Genomic DNA, 27,278 nt, shown 5'->3' with positions numbered 1-27,278 from the left:
ACCTTTAAATCATATCTTATGAACACTATGATGTGTGGATTCAAAAAAAAGCTTTCAGTTTATTCATCTTTAAGTTAAAAGTTGAATATCTTGTTATAAACAAAGATTAAAATCGTGTCACCCTCAGCCATCAGTTTGTCTTCACGGCTTTTTGAGTTCAATAGACTTTTTTCACGTTTCAGATGGGTTTTGATCTTCTTGTCATGAAGCCAGCTCCAAAAGGTGGAAACCGGTTCCTCTTCTGTGTGTGAGAGGATGTTTTTCTGTTGTGGGTTGTCAATATTAATCAGGAAACAGAAACAGTAAGCAGTAACCTGCGTAACAGGTCGTCTTTATGCTACAGCCGGTTTCACTACCATGTTTAAAAAAAACACAAGAATGATTCAAAATGACTGGTATGGCACTTTTCATTTCAGCAGCATGAGATTTTACATTTCTAGACCAGCAAGCTGTGGGTGCAAAAGAACTAATGGTTCCAATTGGTCCAGTATTTAAAATGGAGAGTCCGGATTAGAGAATCATGCAGCAACTTGGAGTCTGCGTCCATGGTGATGGATGAGGATGGTTCTGGTCACCTCCAGCTCAGTTCAGTCACACCTCCACGATCAGCGTGTCCTTCCGATGTTTGGGCTCGTTGGCTAGGTGTGGTTTCTCGGTGCGCGTGTGCCAAACCAGCACCTAAACATCAAACAAATCATCAAGTCGTTACCAAGAAGGCATTGCTCGTTAATCATTTATCATTCATTCAGGTTTACTAAAACACAGTTTAGCTGTCTGCAGTTCCCAAACACAAGAGACATTCCTACATCAAGCTACCAAAAACAGAATAAGAAACCAAGTTAAGTTTTACAAATGTTTACATACGATGGCATTTCTCACATTTGAAGATTGATTATAATGTTTTAGTTTTTCTAATTACTCTTAGTAAGCTGAACCATGACTGGACACTAATAAATGGAGATATGCAAACATGATGAGTGTTAGGCTGAGCTACAATCCTGGTTTCAAAGTTCAAAGTTCAAAGGCACTTTTTACATTTCCAAAGAGTAGGCGTTTGGATTTTTGGAAGGGCTGGAATCGGGTTTTAAACACTGACACTAATTCTCTACAACAAGCAACAACCCCTCCCCCACCCTGCCCGCAATTGTTTTTTGGCCATTTGTCCAAAATCTGAAAAGGTACAGAATTTTAGAACCTTGACCCAATCCTGAAATAACTGAGCCACGTTGAATCAGACACATACATGAAGAATCGGCTTGTAGGAAAAAGGAACGCAGAAAAATACGACAGGATCAAGATATCACATAGGGATATTCAGGAAAAGGCCCGGACGATGTAGAAAAAGCTCATTAATGAACAAAACTTCATATTTATCGACATCAATAATTATTGATATCTATAAAAAATGTATAAAATATATACATCAACACAGGAGGCCCCCCTCATCCCCACCCATTGCCACTGCAGAAGCCTGCAGACGTGTTTACTTCAGCTACATTTTGTGCTGTAATGTCTCTTAAAACCTGTTTTTTCCCGTCACCGGCCTCTGGATTCTGTGATTTTGTTTAACCTTTGTTTACGTTTTGGATTCTTTGACTTCTCTAACCTTTATTTGGAATACAAATCTTTCAGATCCGACAGAGGCAGCTCAGCTACAGCGTAAGCTTTCTGCAACCTTGAAGCTATTTTCAATGTCTGTCCTCCCTCTCCTTCTGCCCCACAATGATGGGCTTATGCTTTCTAAAGCCTATAAAAGAATTGAGAACCTTAAAGAGGATGTAGGACGACTCTGCTGAACTGCAAAAGAAGGAAATGCAAGACCACTTTCAGTCAGTTTGAAAATAAAACATCCGGGCAAAACCTTCTGCTCCAAGACACTGTTGCTTGGTGCCTCCCTCTCAACCATCTGATGCCATCCAGCAGGAGCCTGTAGTCCAGAAAAAAACAACCTCCACAGTCTCTTGCCCAGCAGACCTCAACCTCTGATGCCTGACGCAGAATACTGAAGGATGCTGTGAGTCGACACTCCGCTAGACCCCCTTGCCTGGCTCAAAAGGTGAACTCCTCCATGGTAAACCCTCCAGTCCCTCACAGGAACCCAAACCCAGAGTCCTCCACTACTTCACGGGAACACAAATCAAGAGTCCACTACACCTCGTACACTGTTATCCCCTTTGCTGGTAGGTGATTCAATAATCAGGAATGACGAGATGTTTTTCATCAGCCACCGTCCCTGCTCTCCTGGATGTACTTCCTGGTCTGCTGTGCTCCATCCCAGCTTCAGTTAAAGGGGACAAATAATGTAAACCAACATTTTCTTTCTGTTTGTGAATAAAGACAGCCTGGGTGGTCAGAAGTAGCACGCCAAAAAGTCAAAGCCATGTGTGGCCTACTTTTTATGTAAATTAGAATGTTTAAAAATGCCAAAGAAAATCTTCTTTTCTGAGAAATCTCTCATAAAAGCATCACAATGTGCAGCCCTTCTTCCTCCAACCAGCGGTCTCTAGTGTCTGAGGCCTTCTAGTTTAAATCAACCAATCAGCAAGCAGCTCATTAACATGCTCATGTCCCGGCCAAGTGGGAAGGGCTAACAGATCTGTATCAGGGCTCCTAGGACAGATGAAAGCCTAAAGAAGACTTCTTATGCTTTCAGAGATTCAAAGCAGTTTTTTATGGAGCTAGGATTGGGACAATATTCAGCGTAACTTGTACCAAGTTTTGTAACTTTGAACATGTTTCATCCCATGTAACTTTGGATTCGTAACTTGTAACTTTGGATTCGTAACTTGTAACTTTAGTTTTCTAACTTGTAATTCTCAATTCGTACTTGTATTTCTTGTTTTGTAACAGGAACGTTGTATTTTGTACATGTATTTTTTATTTTGTAAAATCAAACTTTTATTTTGTACATTTACTACTCATTTTGTAACATCAAACATTCATTCAGAAACATGAAACTTTCGTTTTGTAACTAGCAGACTCCCAAAATAAAAAAATCAATGTACAAGTTTGAAATCAAAACTCTCAAAACACACATTTCATTCTACAGATACAAACCTGAAATCTACAGTGTTACAGATCTTTTTGTGGAACCAATGAGAGCACGAGTCTTAGCTACCAATCCCGTTTCTCGAATTCCTGTCCAATCATTGGGAGAGGAGGGCAGGGTTCTGTCAGAGCTGTAGAAAGAGAGAGTTACGACACTCCTTGAACTCGACGACTTGCGGTCACGTGGTTCACGGAGCTCCCAAACATCACAGCGCCGTGAGTCAGTTTGAACGGCGTATGGTGGGACTAATCACAAAAATTTTATATAATCACATTTCCCTTGGCGATTCGTGGTAATTATTGAATAATATGATGTATTATGTTCTAACTCCTCCACAAAGTATATGGAGCTAGGATTGGGACAATATTCAGCGTAACTTGTACCAAGTTTTGTAACTTCGAACATGTTTCATCACATGTAACTTTGGATTTGTTATTGTCCCAATCCTAGTTCCATATTTTTTAGATTATTGTGGCATTGACAGTCCGTACACTTTTAAAAAACACCTGAAGGCCCTTTTATTCAAAGCTGTTTTAACATAAATCTTTTGTTTTCTTGTTTTTAACTCAAACTTGTAATCATCTTTCATTTGTTTTATGATATTTCACAATTTTATGTCTATTTTTTCTGATGTTAATCCATTTCTGTTTTGAGATCATTATGATTTTATGTTTTAGTTTATTTTGAGCTATGTGAAGCACTTTGTGGTTCTATGTCTAATAAGTGCTATAGAAATAAAATGTGCTTACTTACTTACAGTACTTACTAGAAGTACACCCCCCTGTGGCAACTAAAGCCCCACCCTGGTTGAGGCTGCAGCTTCCCAGTGTCAGACCCCCCAATGAGAGATTGGTTTGATTTGGAGGCAGAAACTGTCTCAAGTGTAAAATGGTCTAGCAAAGATTTCTATACAGGCTCATGCAAAGATTAATTAACATTTTCCAGTTCTTAGCGATAGGGCAGTCAGAACCACGTGAGCCAAATTAATTTCCATGGAAACAACAAAGTGACAGGGAAGCTGGGAAATCACATTTCAGACACTTTGGCCCAATCCCAATACTCGTACTTCCACCTTTGCGCCCTTCAATTGCGCAATCCCAACCAGGGGTGCGAGCGCATAAGGTGTCCCGATTCTCAGATGTGGAAGCTGAACACACCCCTTTTGCACCCTTGATCTGCACTTCACTCAAGTCTGCATCAATGTGGCCTTGGGTGAAGTGCATTACTCACAATCCATTGTTGTGGGAAAAAAGTTCCTTTTCTGAAAATGTTTTCCCCAAAAATGTGTTAATTTTAGGTCAATTAGTTAGTGCTTTGAATGTTTTAGACAAAACAGCGAAAAACTAAAATTTATTTCAAATAACTGTTTGGTTGTTTGTTGAAAGTTGTTAATAAAGGTTTTAGAAAAAAGTGTCACAGCGCGCAGCATCCTCGCATGCATTGCGATCGATGACGCAATGCTCCCTGTCTCAATTCATCAATTATTTGCACACTTGTGTACCAAGCACTTGAAGCCTTACTGCGCACTTTCTCCAAGTGCACTTTGCTGAAGATCGCAGTGAGAGTATTGAGATTGGGCTTTTGACAAGTCTTCACATTAGGGATGCAAGCAATTAATCGATTATCAATTAATCGATGATAAAACATTACTCAAGTAAAATTATTTATTTGCAATTAATTGCGTTTTGAACTCGTAATTCCCTGCCAGCCCTTGTGGGGCGTGCTTGATGCCAGACGTAGTTGACGCACACGCGAGAACACAAGCGAAGCTGGGCTCTGACGACAACAACAGACAAAGGAGAAAGGGTCGATACACTTGAGGATGAAGATGGCAAAACAGAGTGCAGTATGGAGCCACTTCAAGTTGGTCAATGATGACAAAGACACCAAATTAACCCTGGTGCTAACGTGCGTCGTTTTTTTGTTTGTTTTTGTCTGCAAATTGTGTGTCAGCGTGCTCTTACACCCGTGAAGAGCTTCTAAACATCAGAAAATCAACTCCGACGGACCTACTTCCAGTTTTTTTTTAGTGGGTGTGGCAGATTTGGTGCACTTTTTAATTAAGAAAGTGAGACGCCGTAGGAGAGGGAATCGTGCGGGAGTGCTCGTGCGTCTACGAAGACGCGGCTCACGTACGCCCTTACCTGGGATCTTCCTCTCCAATGTCCGCTCACTTAGCAACAAGACGGATGAACTGGCGTTGCTGATAAGACGAAACAGAGACTTTTCTTCCTCTTCTGTCTTATGCTTCACGGAGACGTGGCTCAATGAGCAGACCCCAGATTGCGCGCTCCATTTGGAGGGATTCCAGCTCCTCCGCGCAGACAGACAGCGGGTCTTATCCGGAAGACAGACAAAAGGTGGAGGTGTCTGCTTCTACATCAACAATGCCTGGTGTTCGGATGTGACTGTGATCTCCCAGTGCTGCTCTCCTGCTCTGGAATTCCTCTTCATAAACTGTAAGCCATTCTACTCCCCACGTGAGTTCGCTTCATTCATTCTGGCTGCTGTTTACATCCCGCCAAGCGCGGACATGCACGAGGCTCAACGTGCGCTCGCGGAGCAGATCCTAAGTGTGGAACAGACCTTTCCGGACTCTCTAGTTATTATCCTCGGTGACTTTAACAAGGGAAATCTGAGCCAGGAATTGCCTAAGTACAGACAGTTTGTTAAATGCCCGACAAGAGAGCAGAACACGCTGGACCACTGCTACACCACAGTCAGTGGAGCTTATCGAGCCGTGCAGCGAGCTGCTCTCGGCTTCTCTGACCACACCATGATTCACCTCATCCCCTCATATAGGCAGAGGCTGAAGCTCTCCAAACCTGCAGTGAGAACTTCTAAGAAGTGGACCTGCGAGGCTGTGGAGGAGCTTCGCATGTGTCTGGACACAACAGACTGGAACATGTTTGGATCTGCCTCAGACAACTCGGATGACTCTACAGACACTGTGACGTCATACATAAAATTCTGTGAGGACAGCATTATTCCAACAAAAACCAGGGTCACTTTTAACAACGATAAGCCCTGGTTCACACCCAAACTGAGACAGCTGAGGAGGGAGAAAGAAGCAGCCCACAGAGCCAAGGACAGAGAAAGCTACAAGGGCGCTAAGTACCAGTTCTCAAAAGAGTTGAAAAAGGCGAGATCCCGGTACAATATGCATCTAAAGGAGCAGTTCTCTGACAATGACTCCGCCTCTGTCTGGAGAGGGCTCAGGCAAATCACTAACTACAAGCCCAGAGCCCAACATGCTGCTGACGATCTACAACTGGCTGAACAGCTTAACTCCTTTTATGCAAGGTTTGAAATGCAACACCCATCCCCCACACCCCCTACTGCACAGGCTTCTTTAGGCACTCTGGTGTCACATGCCTCCCCCATCACCTTCACCACTGTGAATAGTACAGTCCCCGCTGACCACCCCTCCCCCTCCACTGCCTTCTCAGTGACAGAAGAGGATGTGCTCAGAGTTTTCCGTAAGCAAAACCCACGGAAATCCCCGGGCCCGGACGGTGTCTCCCCCGCTACCCTGAGACACTGCACAGAGGTATTGTGTCCAATCTTCACGGACATCTTTAACATCTCCTTGGAGTCCTGCCATGTTCCAGCCTGCTTTAAGCTGTCCACCATTGTCCCTGTTCCTAAGAAACCCCGTATCACTGGACTGAATGATTACAGGCCTGTGGCGCTGACGTCTGTAGTCATGAAGTCTTTTGAGCGCCTGGTCCTCCCTCATCTCAAGTCCTTCACCTCCCCCCTCCTGGACCCTCTGCAGTTCGCATATAGAGCTAATGGTCTGTAGACGACGCCATCAACCTGGCCCTACACTTCATCCTGCAGCACCTGGACTCCCCGGGAACCTACGCTAGGATCCTGTTTGTGGACTTCAGCTCTGCGTTCAACAACATCCTCCCTGCTCTGCTCCAGGACAAGCTCTCCATGCTCAACATACCCAACTCCACCTGCAGGTGGATCACTGACTTCCTGACAGACCGTAGGCAGTGCGTGCGGCTGGGAAAGAATGTTTCCACCACTAAGACAATTAGCACAGGATCCCCACAGGGCTGTGTACTTTCTCCTCTGCTCTTCTCCCTCTACACAAACTGCTGCACCTCGAGCCATGACTCCATTAAACTGATCAAGTTTGCGGACGACACCACCCTCATCGGGCTCATCTCTGACGGTGATGAGTCCGCCTACAGGAGGGAGGTGGAAGGGCTGGTGTACTGGTGCAGCAGCAACAACCTGGAGCTCAATGCTCAGAAGACAGTGGAGATGATTGTGGACTTCAGGAAAGTAACAGCCCCATCTCTCCCCCTCGTCCTGACGGACACCACCGTCACCACTGTGGACTCCTTCCGCTTCCTCGGAACCACCATCACACATGACCTTAGGTGGGAGCCATCCATCAGCTCCCTGATCAAAAAGGCCCAGCAGAGGATGTACTTTCTGCAGCAGTTGAAAAAGGCCAAGCTGCCGACCCAGATGATGGTGCAGTTTTACACGGCCATCACTGAGTCCATCTTCACCTCCTCCATCGCTGTGTGGTAAGCTGGAGCCACAGTGAGGGACAAACACAGACTGCAGCGCATTGTGCGCTCTGCTGAGAAGGTGATTGACTGCAGCCTTCCATCTCTCCAGGACCTGTACGTCTCCAGAACTCGGGGGCGTGCAGGTCGGATAGCAGCTGACCCTTCGCACCCGGGTCACAGACTTTTTGAGCCACTTCCCTCAGGCAGGAGGTTACGGTCCATCCGGACCAGAACCTCCCGCCATAAGAACAGCTTCTTTCCATCTGCCGTTAGACTTGTGAATAGATTATAAACACACAACTATGCTCGTCTTCTGTACTCGACACAAAGTCACGTTATCGGCCATGTTACCATTACCTGCCATTTTTTATATCTGAAAGTTTTATTCTAGTTTTTTTAATTATATTTTATTCTATTTTATTCTATTTTTAATCTTATTATTCATGTTATATGTAGCACATTAGTACCGAAGCAAGTTCCTAGTTTGTGAATTGTTTGTTCACTGACAATGGCAATAAACCTGATTCTGATTCTGAAATGCACAATTTGTGGAAGTGGCATTATCCAGCAAATATGTTACATGGTTACTGCAGACGGCTGCACAGTGGCACAGTGGTTAGAGCTGTTGCCTTGCAGCAAGAAGGTCCTGGGTTTGCTTCCCGGCCTGGGATCTTTCTGCATGGAGTTAGCATGTTCTCCCTGTGCATGCGTGGGTTCTCTCCGGGTACTCCGGCTTCCTCCCACAGTCCAAAACATGACTGTAATATTGATTGGTCTGTCTAAATTGTCCTTAGGTGTGAGTGTGTGTGTGTGTGTGATTGTTTGTCCTGTGTGTCTCTGTGTTGCCCTGCGATGGACTGGCTCTCCATCCAGGGTGTACCCCGCCTGATTTCCCATTGACCGCTGGAGATAGCCCCCCCCCCCCCCCCATTCAGAAAATGGATGGATGGATGGTTACTGCAGACATGCTGCCGATAAATGTTGTTGACGGACAGGGATTTCAAGAAGTGATAAAGTACATTGAGCTGGGGTACACTATCCCCTCTAGAACAACCATAACCACTCGCTTGGAAGTAAATTACGCGAGGAAGAAGGCTGAATTGAAAGAGCGAATGTGGCCCTCTCAACAGACTGTTGGACTTCCTTGACTACAGAAAGCTACATCTCAGTGACTTGCCACTACATTGAACCGGACTGGCAGGTCAAGTCAGCAGTCCTACTCACAGAGAGTGTAACAGTGAGGCATACGGCCGACAATTTAGCTGACAAGTTAAACCAGGCTGTGGAAACAGGGGGACTCATGGGGCGTGTAGTTGCTTGTGTGCACAATAATGCATGGAATATCGTCTTGGCAACAGCCCCAAACGAGTCAGCTGGTTGAATGTTTTGCCCACACGCTGCAGCTGGCCATTTACGACGGCTTCGCTACCTACTTTAACCGAGTCATTACAGCTGCTAGCAGACCCGCGCAACACTTCAATCATAGTAATCCAGCAAACAAAGCACTCACAGCTAAACAGAAGCAAATGCAGCTGCCATCTCAAACTCACCTAATCCTGTAAAACCAGAAGGAACTCAGTCAGTGAAATGTTTAACAGACTAACGGAGCAGAGGTGGGCCGTGTCTGCTGTACTGCCTGACCGCACAGTAACCACACTCGCAGACGCGAGGACGCTGGAATTAAGAGATGAATATTGGCAGTTGATGGAGGATATGGCGCCAGTGCTGGAAGCACTCAAGTGTGCAAAGACCACCATGTCTATCGAGACTGGTGTCCATATCAGACACGTATCCCATCACCTTCAGCCTGATCAACGTGTGTCTCAAGACAGATGATGAAGACACCAGCAAAGTGGGGGAATTCAAATCCAGAGTGTGCACTTCACAGAGTGAAAGGATGAAGGTAAGTTAAACCATTAAATTAATTATTGCAGATATTTTCAACTGTATGCGTTGCCCACAAAGCACATCGTTAAACAATTGTAGTTTCTAACTCCAATCTTATCTAATAATTAATATTATTATAATTAATGATTAAAATGGTTTCAATCATTAAATAATAACACTTAAGCCATTAAAAATTGTTAAAAACAAAAATCAAATTTAAATCACATTTAGATCTAATTCATTATCTTTTTCTTCACAGATTGCTTCTGATGACCTGATGTCAACACCACCATTGCTAGCAACCAAGCTGGGTCCCAGGCACAAGCAACTGAGATTTCTGCTTGTGCGTAATCAGATGTCTCTATAGGAGCTTTCTGAGCTGAAGAGGATATGAGATTCTGGACTTTTGCCGGACAGGCTCATGGATACGTCGCCACATTGGAGACAGGAACAAGCGCTATTCAGCCAATTTCTAAGTGACAAGTCTCTCTGAGAGACATGATTAGGAAAACACTCGCTTCAGTTTGGTCCGTATAGCCGGTAGTAAGTCGGACCTGTTCCCGGTGAGGGTTGGACTCCGCCAGGGCTGCCCTTTGTCACTGATTCTGTTCATTACCTTTATGGACAGAATTTCTAGGCGCAGCCGTGGTGTGTAGTGTGTTGAGTTTGGTGGCAGGAGAATCTCGTCTCTGCTTTTTGCAGATGATGTGGTCCTCCTAGCTTCATCCAGCTCTAACCTTCAGCTCTTGCTGGGGAGGTTCGCGGCCGAGTGTGAAGCGGCTGGGATGAGGATCAGCACCTCCAAATCTGAGACCATGGTTCTCGACTGGAGAGAGAGGTCCTACCTCAAGTGGAGGAGTTTGAGTATCTCGGGGTCTTGTTCACGAGTGAGGGTAGGAGGGATCGGGAGATCGACAGGCGGATTGGTTCAGCATCTGCAGTGATGCGGACGCTGAGCCGATCTGTCATGGTGAAGAGGGAGCTGAGCCAGAAAGCCAGGCTCTCGATTTACGTCCCAGTCCTCACCTATGGTCATGAGCTTTGGGTATTGACGGAAAGAATGAGATCGCGGATACAAGCGGCCGAAATGAGTTTCCTCTGTAGGGTAGCCGGGTTCAGCCTTAGATATAGGGTGAGGAGCTCGGACATTCGGGAGGGACTTGGACTAGAACCGCTGCTCCTCCGGACCAAAAGGAGCCAGTTGAGGTGGTCTGGGCATCTGGTCAGGATGCCTCCTGGATGCCTCCCCGGGGAGGTGTTTCAGGCATGTCCTGAGGGCAGGAGGCCCCCGGGTCGACCCAGGACACGTTGGAGAGGTTACATCTCCAATCTGGTCTGGGAACGCCTTGGGGTCCTGCCGGAGGAGCTGGCGGAGGTGGCCGGGGAGAGGACAGTCTGGAGCCCCCTAGTTGGGATGCTGCTCCCGCGACCCGGACCCGGATAAGCGGAGGAAGACGCTTATGTTAACTTATGTTAAATAATCATTAAATAAACGTTTGTTTATTGTTACTTGTAATAATTATAATAAAATGCTTTCATTAATCTGTGCTTAAATGACTGAAGTTTGAAATGAATGTTATGTTATTATTACATTGAATGATTTATACAGTATAGGTTTCAGCATGTTGATATGACAAGGCCATCACCTTCCACACTCACACAAGGACAAAGTAAAGTTAAGTCAAACGTGTGACACATAGATATTTCTTTACCCCAGATCAGAGCATCCAGTATCTAAGAAGGCGTGTTTTCTGAGGGTGTCTTGGTGACATTCCTCAACTTGTCAACCTCTGGTTGGCTACACAAATCATAACATGAGAACATTAAAACAGAATCACTCTGGTGATTCCGCAGTTCCAGTTGCAGTTGCAGTTTGTTCATCAGTGTTACAACTCAGCAAAGAGTTCTAGAGGAAGCTACGGAAACGGCTGTCCGTGGTGAAGTCTTTAACTAAGAAGCAGCTTTGACACGCTGTCAAGGTTGTTGCAAAGCTGACACAGCAATCAGTTCCTGCAGAACAAAGCTGATTTTGTTCCGACTCCTTAAGGTTCTAGACTCAAACGGTTCCATCCAACCAGTGTGCCTGGCGACATCTCTAGACGGATGTCGGCTCTGTGGTCAATCTACTGGACCTGGGTGCTCAGAGGTCATCCGACCTCGATGACCTCCAGATCCATGAAGAGGGTCTCCGAAGGGTGAAGCAGAACACAGTGTGATTGCGTCTGATGCTTTTTGATAAGAATCAACTTCATAGCTTAACACAAACCAAATTCTTTTATACCCAGAACTCAGCTTTCCTAGATACGAAGTTCTTATAGCATCGCATTCACACATAGGCACCATATGCTACATCTAGATTCATCCATCACAGTAAATATTAGTTAACTTGTCATGTTTAAATTGTTTGTGAATTAAATTCTTACTTTTACAAATCTGACTCTTTCTTTGAATCAAAACGAAGTGTTTATAATCCCTGAATAAAACAAAGAATCCTAGAATCTTCTGATTAAACACAGTAAAGACCAAGCAGGTTGAAATTCTATATTAAGACAGAGTATCACAGCTTATTGGTCATAAGTAGAGGTAATACATATTGAGCTCTTAAAGCACTCAATTTACAAAACCCTACATTGCCATCGTTGTGTTGGATGTTGTTAGTCTTTTAGGTGGGCGACGGTGGCACAGGAGTTAAGTGCTGGCCCCGTAATTGGAAGGTTGCAGGTTCGAGCCCCGCTCAGTCTGTCGCTGTTGTTGTGTCCTTGGGCAAGACACTTAACCCACGTTGCCTGCTGGTGGTGGTCGGAGGGACCGGTGGCGCCAGTGCTCGGCAGCCTCGCCTCTGTCAGTGCGCCCCAGGGCAGCTGTGGCTACATCGTAGCTCATCACCATCAGTATGTGTGAATGACTGGTTGTGTTGTAAAGCGCCTTGGGGGGTTCCAGGACTCTAGAAGGCGCTATATCAAATACAGGCCATTTACCATTTTTACCATTTCACAAAACTAGTAATCAGTAGCGTGTAGTAACGCATTACTGGCATCACTGTGTGTGTGTGTGTGTGTGTGTGTGTGTGTGTGTGTGTGTGTGTGTGTGTGTGTGTGTGTGTGTGTGTGTGAAGAAGTGACTAGGCAGGCATGAATAAAGTAATGCTTTTTTTTCATAGATTTTCGGTCTGTTGTCGAGGAAACGGAGATGACTGACCTGTGTGCAGTTGTTGGCTTTGGGCTCCAGCTCAGACACCTTGGTGATCTGTTTGAGAAAGTCAGATTCCTGCATGCCTGGCTGGGAGCCGCGTCTCTTGAACTGGGCCCGCGGATTCACCAGGATCACCTGGAGATTCACAGCAAAGCCTGAAAGGGAGGGGAGCATATAAATGTATATAATACATATTATAACATAAATTTTATTTGGTCAAAGCAAAAAAATGGTGTTTCTAACGGCTGTCGAGTGTCAGATAGTCCTGTTGGGCAGAGGCTTTATTTTGAAGTTAGGTAATTCTGTGTTTCAAGAAAAGAAAACTTCATATTAGATGACACATACCTGACTTGTCATATCAGGATAGATGGTACTCTGTGTGTTCTAGGGACAATCGAGTTCGAGTTCAAGTTAAATTTATAAAGCCCCTTCCCACCCCCAATCAAGGGGGCCCAAGGTGCGGAACAAAGTACAGAGAAGCAGCACAACAAAACAGGTCTATAATAAAATACAGAGATAATGGGCTCGACACACGGGAGGCGACAAACGACCGCGATCAGCGAAATTTGTCGCTGTCGCTTTTATTGCCTGTCACACGGGAGGCGATCCGCGGCAGCGGCCAGCGGCAAAGCCGTCTACGCGTTCTGTTCCATGGCGAAATCGGAACTTCCGTTGTTTTGTTTGGCTGTGTCACGTTGGAGAGAATTAAGGTTATTTAAGCGGTTCAGAGTTAATAAAGTGGTAGATATGATGTTTCACAAGGTGCTGCTAGAGTTATGTGAAATCTTACTTCTGATTTTACTATATAAAACATAATAATAATCAACTTCTCCTTTATGTTTGCTCGGAGGTGTGCGGAGCATCCTGTCCGCTCATTGGTCAGTGAATGAAACCTCCGTTGATTGGTCCTCGTCCGAGCGACAGCGATGAAAAGTTGAAAATGTTTCAACTTTCTGGGATCGCGTCGCTGGGTCGTCCGTGCACGACACGTGCACGAGTGCAAACTTTCACACGCACGTTTTTCGCGTTTCGCTTGGTAGGAGGGAGACCCGCGATTATCGCTTTGTCGCGCATGTCTCATTGAAAATGAATGGAGGAGAGGCGATGTCGCCTCCCGTGTGTCGAGCCCATGCAACTTTTAAAAACAAAAAGAGAGCTAAAACCAATATAAAAATATTGACTGAAAACATTAAAATGTAAATAGAAACAACTAAGAAAATGATCTAAAATACAGCTTAGGCCTTGCTTTAAAAGTGGGCAGTGATATGGACGGCTTGATTTCTTGTGGGAGTTGGTTCCAAAGCCGAGGACCCAGAACTGCAAAGGCACGATCACCCCTAGACTTACGCTTTGATCGTGGTACCACCAAAAGGTCACTCTGACCTGAACGTAGCGATCTTGCAGGGAGGCCAAATATGGTGGCGCTGATCCAGACAGGATCGAAAAACAAGGACCGGGATTATAAACAAGATGCAACTCTTCACCGGTAGCCAGTCCAAAGCTGTCAGGAGGGGAGTGACATGCTCCCACTTACGTGCTCCATGAAGACATCTGGCAACAATACCACAATACAGTAATTGTATAATATCCAGTTTCCCCAGTCCCTTCCATGTTTTTCCCCTTCCCACTGAGCTTGTCGGAACTTTTGGGTAATTTTACTGAGCCTTTGCTAGATGCACTTGTCTCCAATTCACCAGGCCACTCCAAAAGCACCTCTTTCCAGGATGTTTCATGAACGTTCGTTACGTACCGTACGCCCTGATCCTGAGTGTAGGTAAGTGTGTGTGTGTGTGTGTGTGTGTGTGTGTGTGTGTGTGTGTGTGTGTGTGTGTGTGTGCGTGCGTGCGTGCGCACATTCTGTTCTTTGTGATATGCGTGTTGCACATGGCGATACCACGATGACGATACATTTGCAATGCATTATGCAGCCCTGGGTGTCGCACTCGTGGGGGATGTGGGTGTTTTAACACCCACACTTTTCCCAGTTTAGTTCATAAACGCTACTGTCAGTCCGGTCCCTCCGTGTTGCTCTGGCTGTGTTTGCCCTCTTCTCCTCCCTCACCTCTGTGCTCCGGTGTTACGTCAGTATTCCAGTCAGTTCCGTTGTTGAAACGAGTTTCTCCACAGCTCTGCACCGCCCAAGCAACAAAAACGCCCATGCTCATTACAAGCTGCACTCTGGTTTTGGTTTAATACCAGTCACAGATTTAAGTTGTGTTTATTTATGAAAACTTTGTAGAATCTGGTCATTCCAATGAGCTCCAACGGAACCTAGCTCTAGTGTCACAGTGAGAGATAACGGGATGAGCAACTCCTGCCTAACGGGCACTGCGGGTGGAACTGGGACCCAACTGGGGAAACCCAGCCTGGACACCCAGAGTAGATTGATACCATCCTCTTCACCTGTGAACTTTTTCACGTCTGCTCTTTGGTGCTGGTGTACACCTTGCCATGGAATTATATATATATATATATATATATATATATATATATATATATATATATCCAGAGGGGATCAGCCCAGGTCTTCTTACCTGCCATGTCTGTGGCGAATGGCCTGTCTGGTCTCCAGCCAGTGTACCAGCCCACCACTTTACCCCCAGACACAAGAGGGCGCTCATATGCTCGGCCACCCACAAATCCCACAGGCCAAACAGAAACTCCATGGGTGCTGCGCATCTGCAAAGAAAAAAATGAAGTCTTGTTCAGTCAAGCCCATTTTTTCGTTGATATTTTTACTAGTTTTGTTTTAAAAGTCATACTCGTTAGGCTGAATAGATCTCAAATCTGATAAACAAAGTGCTTCTGTCTCCACGTCACGTTATGGTGGCATCCAATGTCACATAACCAAAAACCTGAGTGAATGAGCAACTGGGAACAGCACAGAGATGCTTCCTTGCTGGCATGGCCGACTGACCTGATTTCTGCCTTCAGACACACTTATACATCATTCCAGTGTTAATTTTCATCATAACATTTTAATTTAGGTTTAGTCTTAGTCTTTAGACTAAAATTCAAAAGAATTTAGTCTTCCAATTATTTTTAATTATAGTCTAATTTTAGTCAACTAAACTAGGACATTCTATTTAGTTTAAACTCTGTTTATATATAAAGCGCCAATCACGATGGCTGCACAGCGTGAGCCTTCGCAGCAGATGTGACCGAGAGCGTGGGTTAGCAAGGGCGCCGGTTAGAAGCACTCGTCTTTCCACGGCACTTCGTCACACTTCCGCGTCTGGTGTGTTTTGGGAGTAAGAGTGGTGGGGGAAGAGAAACAAACACAGTCAAAAATTTTGTCTCATTTAGTTTTCCTTATTCTTTTGTTGCTTGAAGTTTTAGGTTTGCAGTCATGTTTAGTTTTTAGTTCACAAAGTTTTAAGATTTTGTTGAAAGAGTTCCATGACCCGGTAAGTGGGGCTTCCGAGAAAACACTACCTATACCGAACAATATTAAATGCAACAGTTTTTACTTTGACCGGCCCGGTAAGAATTTAGTTCTCCCATCAGGTCATTTTTATAGGACCAAGTGTCTGGTGTGGCGCTGAGTTGAGGGCTGAAGTGAGGATCCAAATGCAGGTGAGTGACACACACAGGCTGGTGAGGATGTTTGAAGGGTTTTAATAAAGAACACACTGACATTGAAACAATGAACCGACAACACACAGAACTGACTGGTTTAAATACAGGAACTGGGGACTCAAGTGATTGGGGTAACGAGAGGCAGGTGGGAGCGATTTAAACATACAGTGAACACAATTAAATTCAATATAAATAACATTAAACAAATTAGATCTTCAATGACTACAATTTCAGCTACAATGTTATTGCACTCCATGATTTTCTCTCATATAGACTACTGCATCACAACCTGGTCATTCACTGGGGACACTCTTTTAAAACCAATAGAAATATTATTCAAAAAGTCTATAAAAATCTTGGATCAAAAGCCTTTGTCATATCACCATTGTAATACTCTGGCAAAGTACAGCATGCTTAATTTTAAAAATTTTTATTAAGTTCAATAATAGTTGTTTAATCTACAGAGCACTTAATGGACTAGCTCCACCTCCACTTTCTGCATACATAAAATTAAGACCAGACAAAGGCTATGGTACTAGAGCCTCCACTAGAGGAGACCTTCAGATCCCCTACAGGAAAACGACATTCGGACAAATGGTACTGTCCGTTAGAGGGAGTCAATTTTGGAACAACATCCCAGCGAATATCAGAGAGTTTCCCACTTATAGCACCTTTAAAAAGCACCTCAAGCTACATCTTAAAGGTTCCCAGACATGTTTGCATCTTTAGTTATTCTTATTTTTTGTTTGTCTATTTTAATGTAATGTTTCTATCTGACTGTTTTTGAATTGTTTGGTGTTACTTGTTTTACTGTTGACGGACTACAGATGCAAATTAGCAACTATGCTGTAATCTGGCCCATTTACGATCGATACAATGTATTTGATTGTTTATTAATGTGCATTGTCCTGAATAAAGAATTGAATTGAACTGATTACTACGAACACAAGACTGAACAGAAACTGGGGAGACGAGACCGAATGCGACACTAAGGTAACATTTAAGACATAACTACTGTATTTTTCGCAGAGTAAAAAGCATTTTTTTCATCGAAATGTTTTATATGAACGGTGAACCTTAACGACGAAGAAGAAATGCTATTTTGTTTTTATATAGCGCCTCTCAAGATAAAAATCACTATGAACTTCACAAGAACAAATAAAACTGCTCCTAAACCTTACCCCACGTGCTCTCCCACCCCCCACAACCAGGGGCGCATGAGCTCTGACACACCCCATTGCTAAATGAGTACATCATTAGTGTCATTTATGTTTACAGCTTAGTAGGCACAGATTAAATGAACAGCCTCAACAACGGCAGATGCACATAATGATGAGTCGGATATATATGCAGGATATATATTTATAATCTTGCCCTCCACTTCATCCTACAACATCTGGACTGTCCAGGAACCAACGCGAGGATACTGTTTGTGGACTTCAGCTCAGCATTTAACACAGTCTGCCCAGCTCTCCTTCAGGACAAACTATCCGTGCTGAACGTGTCCGACCCCATCTGCCGGTGGATCACAGACTTTCTGACAGATAGGAGACAGCACGTGAGGCTGGGAAAAAATGTCTCCGATGCCCGAACCACCAACATTGGAACCCCCCAGGGCCGTGTCCTCTCTCCTCAGCTGCACCTCAAACCACCAGACGGTGAAACTGGTCAAGTCTGCGGATGACACCACCCTCATTGGCCTAATCTCAGATGGGAATGAGTCTGCATACAGAGTGTTAAGCTTTGTTGATTAGTTGTGCTCTTACAGTTGTGACTGATCTGTGAGCATGCGTAAATAAAAGGGCGTGGTGCTGCTGCAGCGACTGCCGGTCCCCACTGAATAGGGCCTGCATGGTGTTTGTTCATTCCTCCATCATTCTCCTGTCTTCAAATGGCAGCGTCAACAGAGAGAGGTGGAGCACCTTGCGTCCTGGTGCAGAAACAACAACCTAGAGCTGAACGAGCAGAAGACAGTGGAGATGATTGTAGACTTCAGGAGAACACCGGCTCCACTGCCCAGCATAACTCTGACAGACAACCAGATTTCAACCGTGAACTCCTTTCACTGCCTTGGGTCCACCTTCACCCATGAACTCAAGTGGGAGGTGTCCATCAATGTACTCATCAGGAAGGCCCAGCAAAGGATGTTCTTTCTGCGTCAACTGAGGAAGCTCTGCATGCTTCTACATGGCCATCATCGAATCAGTACTGACCTCCTCCATCACTGTGTTGTACGCAGGAGCCACTGCCAGGAACAAACAAAGACTGCAACGCTGTGCTCAGCGGAGAAAGTAATCGGTTGCAGCCTTCCATCCGTACATGACCTGTACAACTCCAGGGTTCTGAAACGTGCAGGTCGGATAACAGCTGACCCCTCTCACCGTGATCATGGAGTGTTTGAAACCCTACCTTCAGGGAGGAGGTTCAGGTCCTTACAGACTAGAACCTCACACAAAAAAACTGCTTCTTCCCCTCCGCTGTAATGCTTCCTGAACAACCGATGAATGGCCAAAACACACACAAATGCCCCGATCACCCACATTCCTATGCGTATGATTGCTTTCTGGTTATGTTTCTTTTCTGATTATTTGATGTATCCTAATGTAAATACTGCCTGACCTGACTTTGACCTGAATGTATGTTTGCACCTTGTCATCGAAACAAAATCCTTGTAGATGAGCCTCTCACCTACATGGCAATAAATCTGATTCTGATATAAAAATCTCTCTCTCTCTCTCTCTCTAGAGCAGTGGTGTCAAACATGCGGCCCGCGGGCCGGATGCGGCCCACAAATGGGTTAAATCCGGCCCGTGAGATGGTTGTGAAAACTTTATTTTCATACTTTACAATGTAGAGTGAAAATAAACTTATCTTTGTGAGCAAGGTTTCTCTGTAATGAGTATAAATAAAACAAAGCTGCGCTCAAGGCTCACACAAGAACTTGAATCACATCCTGAAGTTGGCCGCCACTCAGGATGTGACTTCTGATATTGATGTGCTGGTGAAAGCTAAAAGATGTAAAGTAAAATGAGTCAAATATACTTTAAGTGCTGCATGGAACTGATCTAGCCATGTGATCTGTAAGCTCTTTGAATCACTAAGGAATTTTTTATTATGTATTGATTTTTTTTTTTTTCCAAATTTTCAAGTACACTTCAGGTGTTGTACTTGTACTACACTGTCCTCAAGCTCCAGCCTTGTTTCATATTGACTGTATTAAAACAAAGAAAACAGTCTGAAGTTTTTTTTTTTTTTATTTGCCGGTCCGGCCCACTTGGGACTAGATTTCCCTCAATGTGGCCCCTGAGCTAAAATGAGTTTGACACCCCTGGTCTAGAGAGACAGACAGAACTATATGAATGTTTTCCTTCTGATTAATCGAATATTCCCTTTGACAATGTTTCAAGTGAAACAAGACTGTGGTCTGCTGCTAAAAATATGAAATAAAACAACAAAATTATGAGGCTGAAATGTCAGACTCTTGTTATAAAAGGCTCAACAGGGAGCCTAAGTCTCCTCCCTTTCTGGTCGGCTCATGGGTCCCTGGAAAAACGGAAAATGACAGCAACTCAACGGGGCTAAAAGAGTTATTTTCTAATCGGCTTTGCTTTACGCCCTGGATCATCCATGTTGTACTTATATTTAAATGAAAAGTAATGATGGGTGTTTCGACCACGTCAGTCACATATTTTGAGATTTATCAGCTTGTAAAAGTTTGCTGTTAGCATGACTACAAACCAGACATCGGTATGTTGCATACATGACGTCACCACAGAATTTCCTCTCCCCTAGCGTAGCGGCCACTTCTTACCACATGGCCAGATTTATGGTGTTTCTTTCCTCCTGAAGGAAGGATTTGAAGCTCGCTGAACTTACAGCCATTTTCCCTCTGTTTTCTCCGTGTCTGCTTCGATTATGTCACTTTCGTGAAGAACATTTGTAGTCCTGGACTTATTTTCACACAAAACCTAAAACAACGTTCAAAAATAAGCACGTTCTTGTTATCGAAATGTGTCTTTAAAATTCACGGACATCATATGTGAAATCCATGGCACATAACAAGCAGAATTAGAAAATAGCATTTTTAGCCGCATTGGTCCGGAAGTGGATGGGCGTGACTTAGGCTCCCTAACAGGGAATTTGTGTTGTATAGTTCCCTCTTTGCCATCTGATGTTTGTAGTTAGATATTTTATTTAAAAAAAGTACCTACATTCCATTAAAATATTAGGTTTGTATTAATATCGCTCATCTTAGTCAAAATAGCATATAAATATATTCACAATTAAACTATGATCAGTAGAATTTAAAATACTTCATTAACATGTTCAGCACTACTGGAAATGCTAATAACATTTAATTTCTACTGCTGAAAATGTAATGGCGACGTATCTATTATATACACGTCAGCAAATGCAACAGTGGCTTGCCGTATTCCTGCTGCGATGTATGGAGCAGACTCAAATCAGCAACCTGACGTCTGCAGTTCTGCTGAATAGCGCTGCAGACAGCTAAGAATAAACAGGATGATGGGACTTTTTTCCGCTTGTAGAGTTTAGATATTCTTAGTTTCACAACCATCGTGTTTTTCGGAACCCTGCTTGACCGTGAGCCGGCTACCCGCTAGCATTAGCTAATCTGTCCGTAGTTACACTTTTCATCCCAAACTCTGGACCGTCTCTGCCTTTGTGTCTTTGCTGGTTTCTCTGTTTTCCTCCACAGATTGTTTGCAAGTAAAAGGCATCTTCCTTACACAATGACAAGCAATTAAATTTGTTCAATAAAGTTCTGGAGAAAAAAAAGTAACTTGAAAAGATGTCGCAGGAGTGCTACATCTAAAAATAGTTTATCGCACAGAGTTTTTTCATTGCACGTGTGACATTTGTCGCATTGTACAGCCCTGGTGCAGCTGTAGATGATTATGTGTTCTGGAACTGGCCAGAGTCTCATCTTGATTAGAAGAAAGAGATCAACTCTTGACCTCTTAAAGAAAAACAATAAACTTCCTGTTGTGAGGGGGCATGGCTTTGGTGATGTCAGCAAAATAACATATAAATGGATTCAAGTCTGATCTGGCTCATTGCCTCCTTAACCCAGTGTGCGTAAGTTAGCGAATGAGAAGTCCTCCAATTGGACAGAATGAGTCTTCTGGATAACAAAGAACCAAAAGCAATCATATTCAACTGGCATCTGTCCAAAGAGACCACTGTGATCACTCCAAACAAAGCAGCCAAAGGACATCTTAAACGCTACCTGTAGAGCGCCCAGGAAGCTACAACCAACCACCGCTCCCTGGGCAGAGGGCCCCTACAGAGGAAACACTGGATTAAAATGAGTAAAAAAATAATAATAAAAGAGCTAATATAAGGGACAAAAGTTAGAAAATAAGCAATAAATAAAATCCTATAGACAGTAAAATAATAATAATAGTAAATAATGAAAACAATGCTAAAATATCATATAAAACATGCAAAGCAAGCAATAAAACATAATCATGTAAAACGAAAAATAAAACTGTAGTAAATATTTAGATAAAAACTAACCTAAAAAGATGGGTCTTGAGCCTGGACCTAAAAACATGAACGTTCTCTGCGGCCCTGAGGTCCTCTGGCAGCTCGTTCCAGCGGACCTCAGGGCCGCAGAGAACCTCCAAATCCTCTGGAGGTGCTTGGGTTGCCTCGGGGGGTGGACTACTGGCGGTTGTGAGTGGGGCCCCTTGGGAGTCTTGGCGATGGCCATGGGTCGCTTCCTGTCAGCTGCATTGCCCCTGAGCGGGTCTGGGTGGGGGCTGGGGGCTCGGGGTGTGGGGGTGGCCGGCCCCGTGTGGAAATCTGGGAGGGGCCTTGGGGGTGGGGTCCTGACATATATGCTGCCAGGAAGAAGGCAGGAACATGCGGCAGTGCCTGGCCCGGGCTCAGGGGCCTCGGGTAGACCTTGGCTCCTTTGCTGTTCCATCACAGGGGCTGTACCTTGATGTCCTATGTCTTATATATTCTGGAAGTTGTGCAAATGCAGAGATGGGAGTAGATATTCTGCTGCGGTGGGGCTGGGTTGGTGCCCTTGGACTCCGTGAGGCTCTGTGATGCTGCTGCTGCTGCTGCTTTGGGCCCTGGCAAGATGGGTTGGGGTCTCCATGCCCTGGGTGGCATTTTGGCAACAGAGGTGCCTATTGGGGTCAGTGGTCTGCCTGAGTGTTCGGGGCTCCCACGGTCAGAGGGTTTAAGATATTTGGCGTCTGCCTGGTCAATCCCAGTGGCTGCCTGGTGGGATCTGGGTCCCTGGGCTCTGCTGGGTCCCCGGCGAGGGTGGTCGCCCCTGGGTCCCGGGGTGGAAGGCTGCAGGCGGGCATGTGGACTTGCCACTGATATCTCCCGGGACTCTGCCAGCTGCTGGTTGTTGCCCCCCGAGGCGATCCTCTGCGCCTCTCGAGGGGGGCAGGGGCTTTTCTGATCGCAGTCTCCTTGGGGTCCATATTGTCTGGGGCAGCTCCTGGATCTCTGGGACTTGGAGCTCCCTCCATCTCCTATGCAGGGGCGACGTTAGGCCCAGCTACTTGGGCTGAAGCCCCGGATCTTTCATGATAAGCCCCGGATCTAAATCGCGGAAGTAACATGCAGTACCAAAGTCCAACAGAGAGGGCGCAGCTGGCAGTAGTTTGTATACAGCCTGCCTGAGCCTCCACCACTGAAGAAGAAGCCCTTCAGCAGCCGGCTTCTTCTACACTCTCTGTCTGAAACGCATGAGTGAAGATGGACATAAGGACGTTTTTTAGACAAAAAGTACAACGACAGAACCCCAACTTTGATGAGACTGGTGTTGACTCAGTTTTGTGGGTCTTATTTGAAAATATTTGTTGTGCTGCTGGTTTGGCTAAAGTTAGCTTACTATCAGGTAAAGTTGATGGAGAAAGAAAGGGAATATTTATTATCATCTCACACTAAACACTAACAGGAACAATACTCTGCCCTGAATATGCTGAATATGTAGCTTCAGATTAAAAATTATGTGGTACAAGACATACATATATGATGTTGACTAGTGCGTGTCACGTGTGCGCGCACGTGTGTGCGCGTGCGTGTGCACGCGTGTGTTAAGCCCCGGATCTTCTTCAGTCCTAAATCCGCCCCTGCTCCTATGCATCTTTGGGGGGCAGATCTTTGGCCCCTCACACTCTATATTGGAAGCTCCTATAGAGAAACCTTACATAAACAAGCGCGTGTACGCACACAGGAGCTCACATGGTGCTCTCATAAGTATGGACTTGGGCACGTTCAACACATGTCTTAAGGCTATGGTTGGCACTAAATGCACTGTGATTTATTATTGTGTGATTGTTCAGTAAAACAATGTTGATTTTGCATTACTTCATATAGTTGATGCAGTGATCGCTTGCTCCTGTTGTAATTGTTGTGTGTCCCCTTTCTGCAGGTCTAGAAGCAGACTCTTGTTCATCATTGACTGTTTATTTTCGTGGACACGCCCCCCCCACCCCCCACCCCCCACCACCACCACCACCACCTTTTGTCTCTTCCTTTCTCTTTCACCTCAGTCTCCGTGTCTGGTTGGAATTAAAAAGCATTCAAAAAACAACAACAATAAAGTTTTAAGTATCAGGCGTGACATCAATCGCAGACACTTTGATGCTCCACCTGAGAGTAAAATCTGTAAGTCTTGTCACCAGTATTCAGACATTAATTCTGTTTGCTTCACAGCCAGGCAGGACACAGAAAAAAAGTAATAAAAAACAAAGGAAATGGGTATATGGTAACCGTGGTAACCAGTGAGCTGAATGGTAAACACTAGCCAGGCCTTTAGGTAACCTGGTGTTTGCTAAAGTCTTGTTTCTGATGTCCACATTAACGTCATGAGGGAGGCTTGGACTTAATAAAAGGGTCTCCATGAAGGAATTAGACTCATCATGTGGATTGTTCTTTTGTTCTATTCGTCATTTATGTTCAAACTATAATCTATAGTTTCTGTCAAGTGTGTGTGTGTGTGTGTGTGTGTGTGTGTGTGTGTGTGTGTGTGTGTGTGTGTGTGTGTGTGTGTGTGTGTGTGTCGGTGTGTGAATGCATTTGTGTCCGTGTGTGTGTGTGTGTGTGTGTGTGTGTGTGTGTGTGCGTGTGTCGGTGTGTGCGTGCATGTGTTGGTGTGTGTGTGTGTGTATGTCGATGTGTGTGTGTCGGTGTGTGTATGCATGTGTGTCTTTGTTTGTGTGTATGTGTGTGTGCGTGCGTGTGTGTGTGCGTACATGTGTGTGTTTGCATGTGTGTGCGAGTCGGTGTGTGTTCATGCATGTGTGTGTGTTTGTGTGTCGGTGCGTGCGTGTGTGTATGTGTGCATGTGTGTGTAGGCCTATGTGTGTTTGTGTGTGTGTGTGTGTGTGTGTGTGTGTGTGCGTGTGTCGGTGTGTGCATGCATTTGTGTCCGTGTGTGTGTGTGTGTGTGTGTGTGTGTGTGTGCGTGTGTCGGTGTGTGCGTGCATGTGTTGGTGTGTGTGTGTGTGTGTATGTCGATGTGTGTGTGTCGGTGTGTGTATGCATGTGTGTCTTTGTTTGTGTGTATGTGTGTGTGCGTGCGTGTGTGTGTGTGTGCGTACACGTGTATGTTTGCATGTGTGTGCGAGTCGGTGTGTGTGTTCATGCATGTGTGTGTGTTTGTGTGTCGGTGCGTGCGTGTGTGTATGTGTGCATGTGTGTGTAGGCCTTGTGTGTGTGTGTGTGTGTGTGTGTGTGTGTGTGTGTGTGTGTGTGTGTGTGTGTGTGTGTGTGTGTGTGTGTGTGTGTGTGTGTGTACCAACAAGCGCCAGACTGCTGACATCTGTGAGGCAAAGAAGCGATTTTAACAACTCTTATATTGCCAGGTAAATGACGTCACCTCCTCGAACAGCTCCAGGCTGTAGGTGTTGTCGTCATCAGCAAAGAACACCACGCCGGCGTCCCGCCTGCTGCGGTGCTGCCGGAGCCACGTGAGAGCTGCGTTCCGCTGCTCGGTGGCGCGTGGCATTCCGGTGCGTTTAAACCTGCGGGGGGTGAACACGTGCAGGTGAGTGTACGGTACTCCGCTCCGGGCCAGGAAGCGCGCGACCAGCTCCGTGCGCGTTGTAGAATCCTCTACCACGATCCAGTGGAAGCGGGGCACCTGGCGGAATGCGTGGGCCAGCCGGGTCAGCTCGGCCTTCTGCACCAGCCGAGTGTAGGTCGGAGTGATGGCGTAGATGATCGGCAGCGCTGATTGGTTCCGAGCAGCAGCTGACCCCCCCGGGGAGCTGCTCCGGGCGGACCGCTGCACCCTACCGCTCCGCCAGGCTGCAGGAGTCCGCATCGGCCTCTTACTGTCGATGTCGATCATGATGATGACTATCAGGACCCAGGGGAGGAGGATGAAGAAGCGGCTGAAAAACACGGACTTCATTGTCACCGTAAAGCCGCCTCACTGCATCATAGACGGGCCGGAACACAAACGGACCGGTTCTTTAATTCCACGGTTTTATCTGGGAAAGCGCCTCGAGTCCACATCAGACTGACCATCCACCGCGTCCCCGTACCAACGGTACCGCTTCCTGGAGTCCTCCTCCTCCTTTTGCTTCCTTCACGGACGGGACTTCTCGTCCCTCCCTTTTTCGATCCTCTCACCGTTAATTCCCCATCATGAATGCGCGTTTTCCGCGGGATGAAAACGGAACGTCTCGGTCCTGATGAGACTGCGCCGCGCAGCGCCACGCAGCATCACTGGGCAAGAGGAGCTGCGCTGAGTGTGACTGGGGTGAGGCGAGGAGGAGGGGTCAGAGAGCTAGAAAAACGGGATAAAGGCTTTTGGATATGGTGCCGCTCAACAGAAGAATCACAAAAGCTTACTATTACAAATAAAACGTGATTTTAAAAGACAACAATAATATTAATAGTAATGGGGTGACACCATTGGGTCATTTTTGATAAATTACTTAGTGAACTGCAACAAAGCTGGGAGTAAGACTGGATTGTGTTTCTATTGTTAAAGCGACACTTTGCAGCTTTTTTTATATTTTTAATTAGTTTCTTGAGCCAGGATGTGCTAAAATGAGCTTTTACGGGTTAATGAAAGGTCAACCAGCCTCTATCGCCCCCTGTGGCCAAAATTTTCCACTTGCAACATGGTAAAATGAGCTGACCTGGCTGGCACTGCTGTCTGGCTTCAGCAGGTTTCCTGCAAGTTTTAGATCACGAACACAGCAGATTTGTTTAAATTTAGTGATGAATCACCCCTTTAGACACTAATGAAGGCTGGGAGAGGTTTCAGCTGTTAGATTAAGGTGTTAAAAGACAAATGCAAAGCAATGAGATAGGTTTTGGTTTTGCTTGGGATCAGGGAGGCTGCCAGAGATTTTGGGCCCCATGAAAAAATATCAAGTTGGGCCCCCTGGGGGCTCGTCAACAGCTGGAGCTGGGGTTCCACCCTCCCAGATTCGAAGGGAGAAAAAAAAATGTATATACTTTATATTAGTGTTTCAGTTTTGCTTAATTATGTAGGTCTACATGCATTCTTATTTCATTTTCACCAGCTGTCTCTCATTAAACAGCGAATTTCCTTCAACAGAATTAGCAATATCACTGCTGGAAAAAGCAGGAAATGCACATGCTGATAGGTGTTAATCTCCTTTTTTTTATTACTCCCTTAAAATATGTTTATTTATTCTAAAATTTTATTTGATGATAAAATTCAAATTTGGATATCTAATTAAATTTCCATGTTGTGCCAAAGCTTTACATAACTACATTTTCAGCTGTCTTTCCTCTTGAAATCAAGTATTTCTGTATGATTGACAAAAATTAAGGATTCACTGCTCACAAGGTGACTTCTTTATTAAGTCTCCATGGCTTCATCATAGACACAAAATGAATAAGCACACAGTTCAAACCAGAGTCAGTTAGGGTTACATAAAATTTTAAAGTTGGACAACTTTATATGAATACGTATATAAGTCTCTAGACACCCATTTTTCTCAACAACATAAAAACAGCTAAAAATATATTTAGCCTTGATTGTACACAGCAAAATG

The 27,278-nt window shown here is 45.1% G+C and overlaps 1 protein-coding gene across 1 annotated transcript; it reads right to left on the bottom strand.

The window, feature by feature from the left end:
• Positions 1-305: 305 nt before the first annotated feature.
• Positions 306-26,440, bottom strand: b3gat2 (beta-1,3-glucuronyltransferase 2 (glucuronosyltransferase S)). The gene is made up of 4 exons (XM_054750629.2): positions 25,118-26,440; positions 15,198-15,342; positions 12,670-12,818; positions 306-678 (listed from the first exon to the last, which is right to left on the bottom strand). The coding sequence occupies exons 1-4, from the start codon at positions 25,652-25,654 to the stop codon at positions 592-594; spliced, it is 918 nt and encodes a 305-aa protein (XP_054606604.1). The 5' UTR covers positions 25,655-26,440; the 3' UTR covers positions 306-591.
• Between the last annotated feature and the right edge of the window lie 838 nt (positions 26,441-27,278).

The sequence above is a fragment of the Nothobranchius furzeri genome, chromosome 12 (assembly GCF_043380555.1).
Source record: "Nothobranchius furzeri strain GRZ-AD chromosome 12, NfurGRZ-RIMD1, whole genome shotgun sequence".
Taxonomy (NCBI): Eukaryota; Metazoa; Chordata; class Actinopteri; order Cyprinodontiformes; family Nothobranchiidae; genus Nothobranchius; species Nothobranchius furzeri.
The sequence above is the reverse complement of the archived record's forward strand: the minus strand, read 5'-3'. Positions and strand labels throughout refer to the sequence as shown.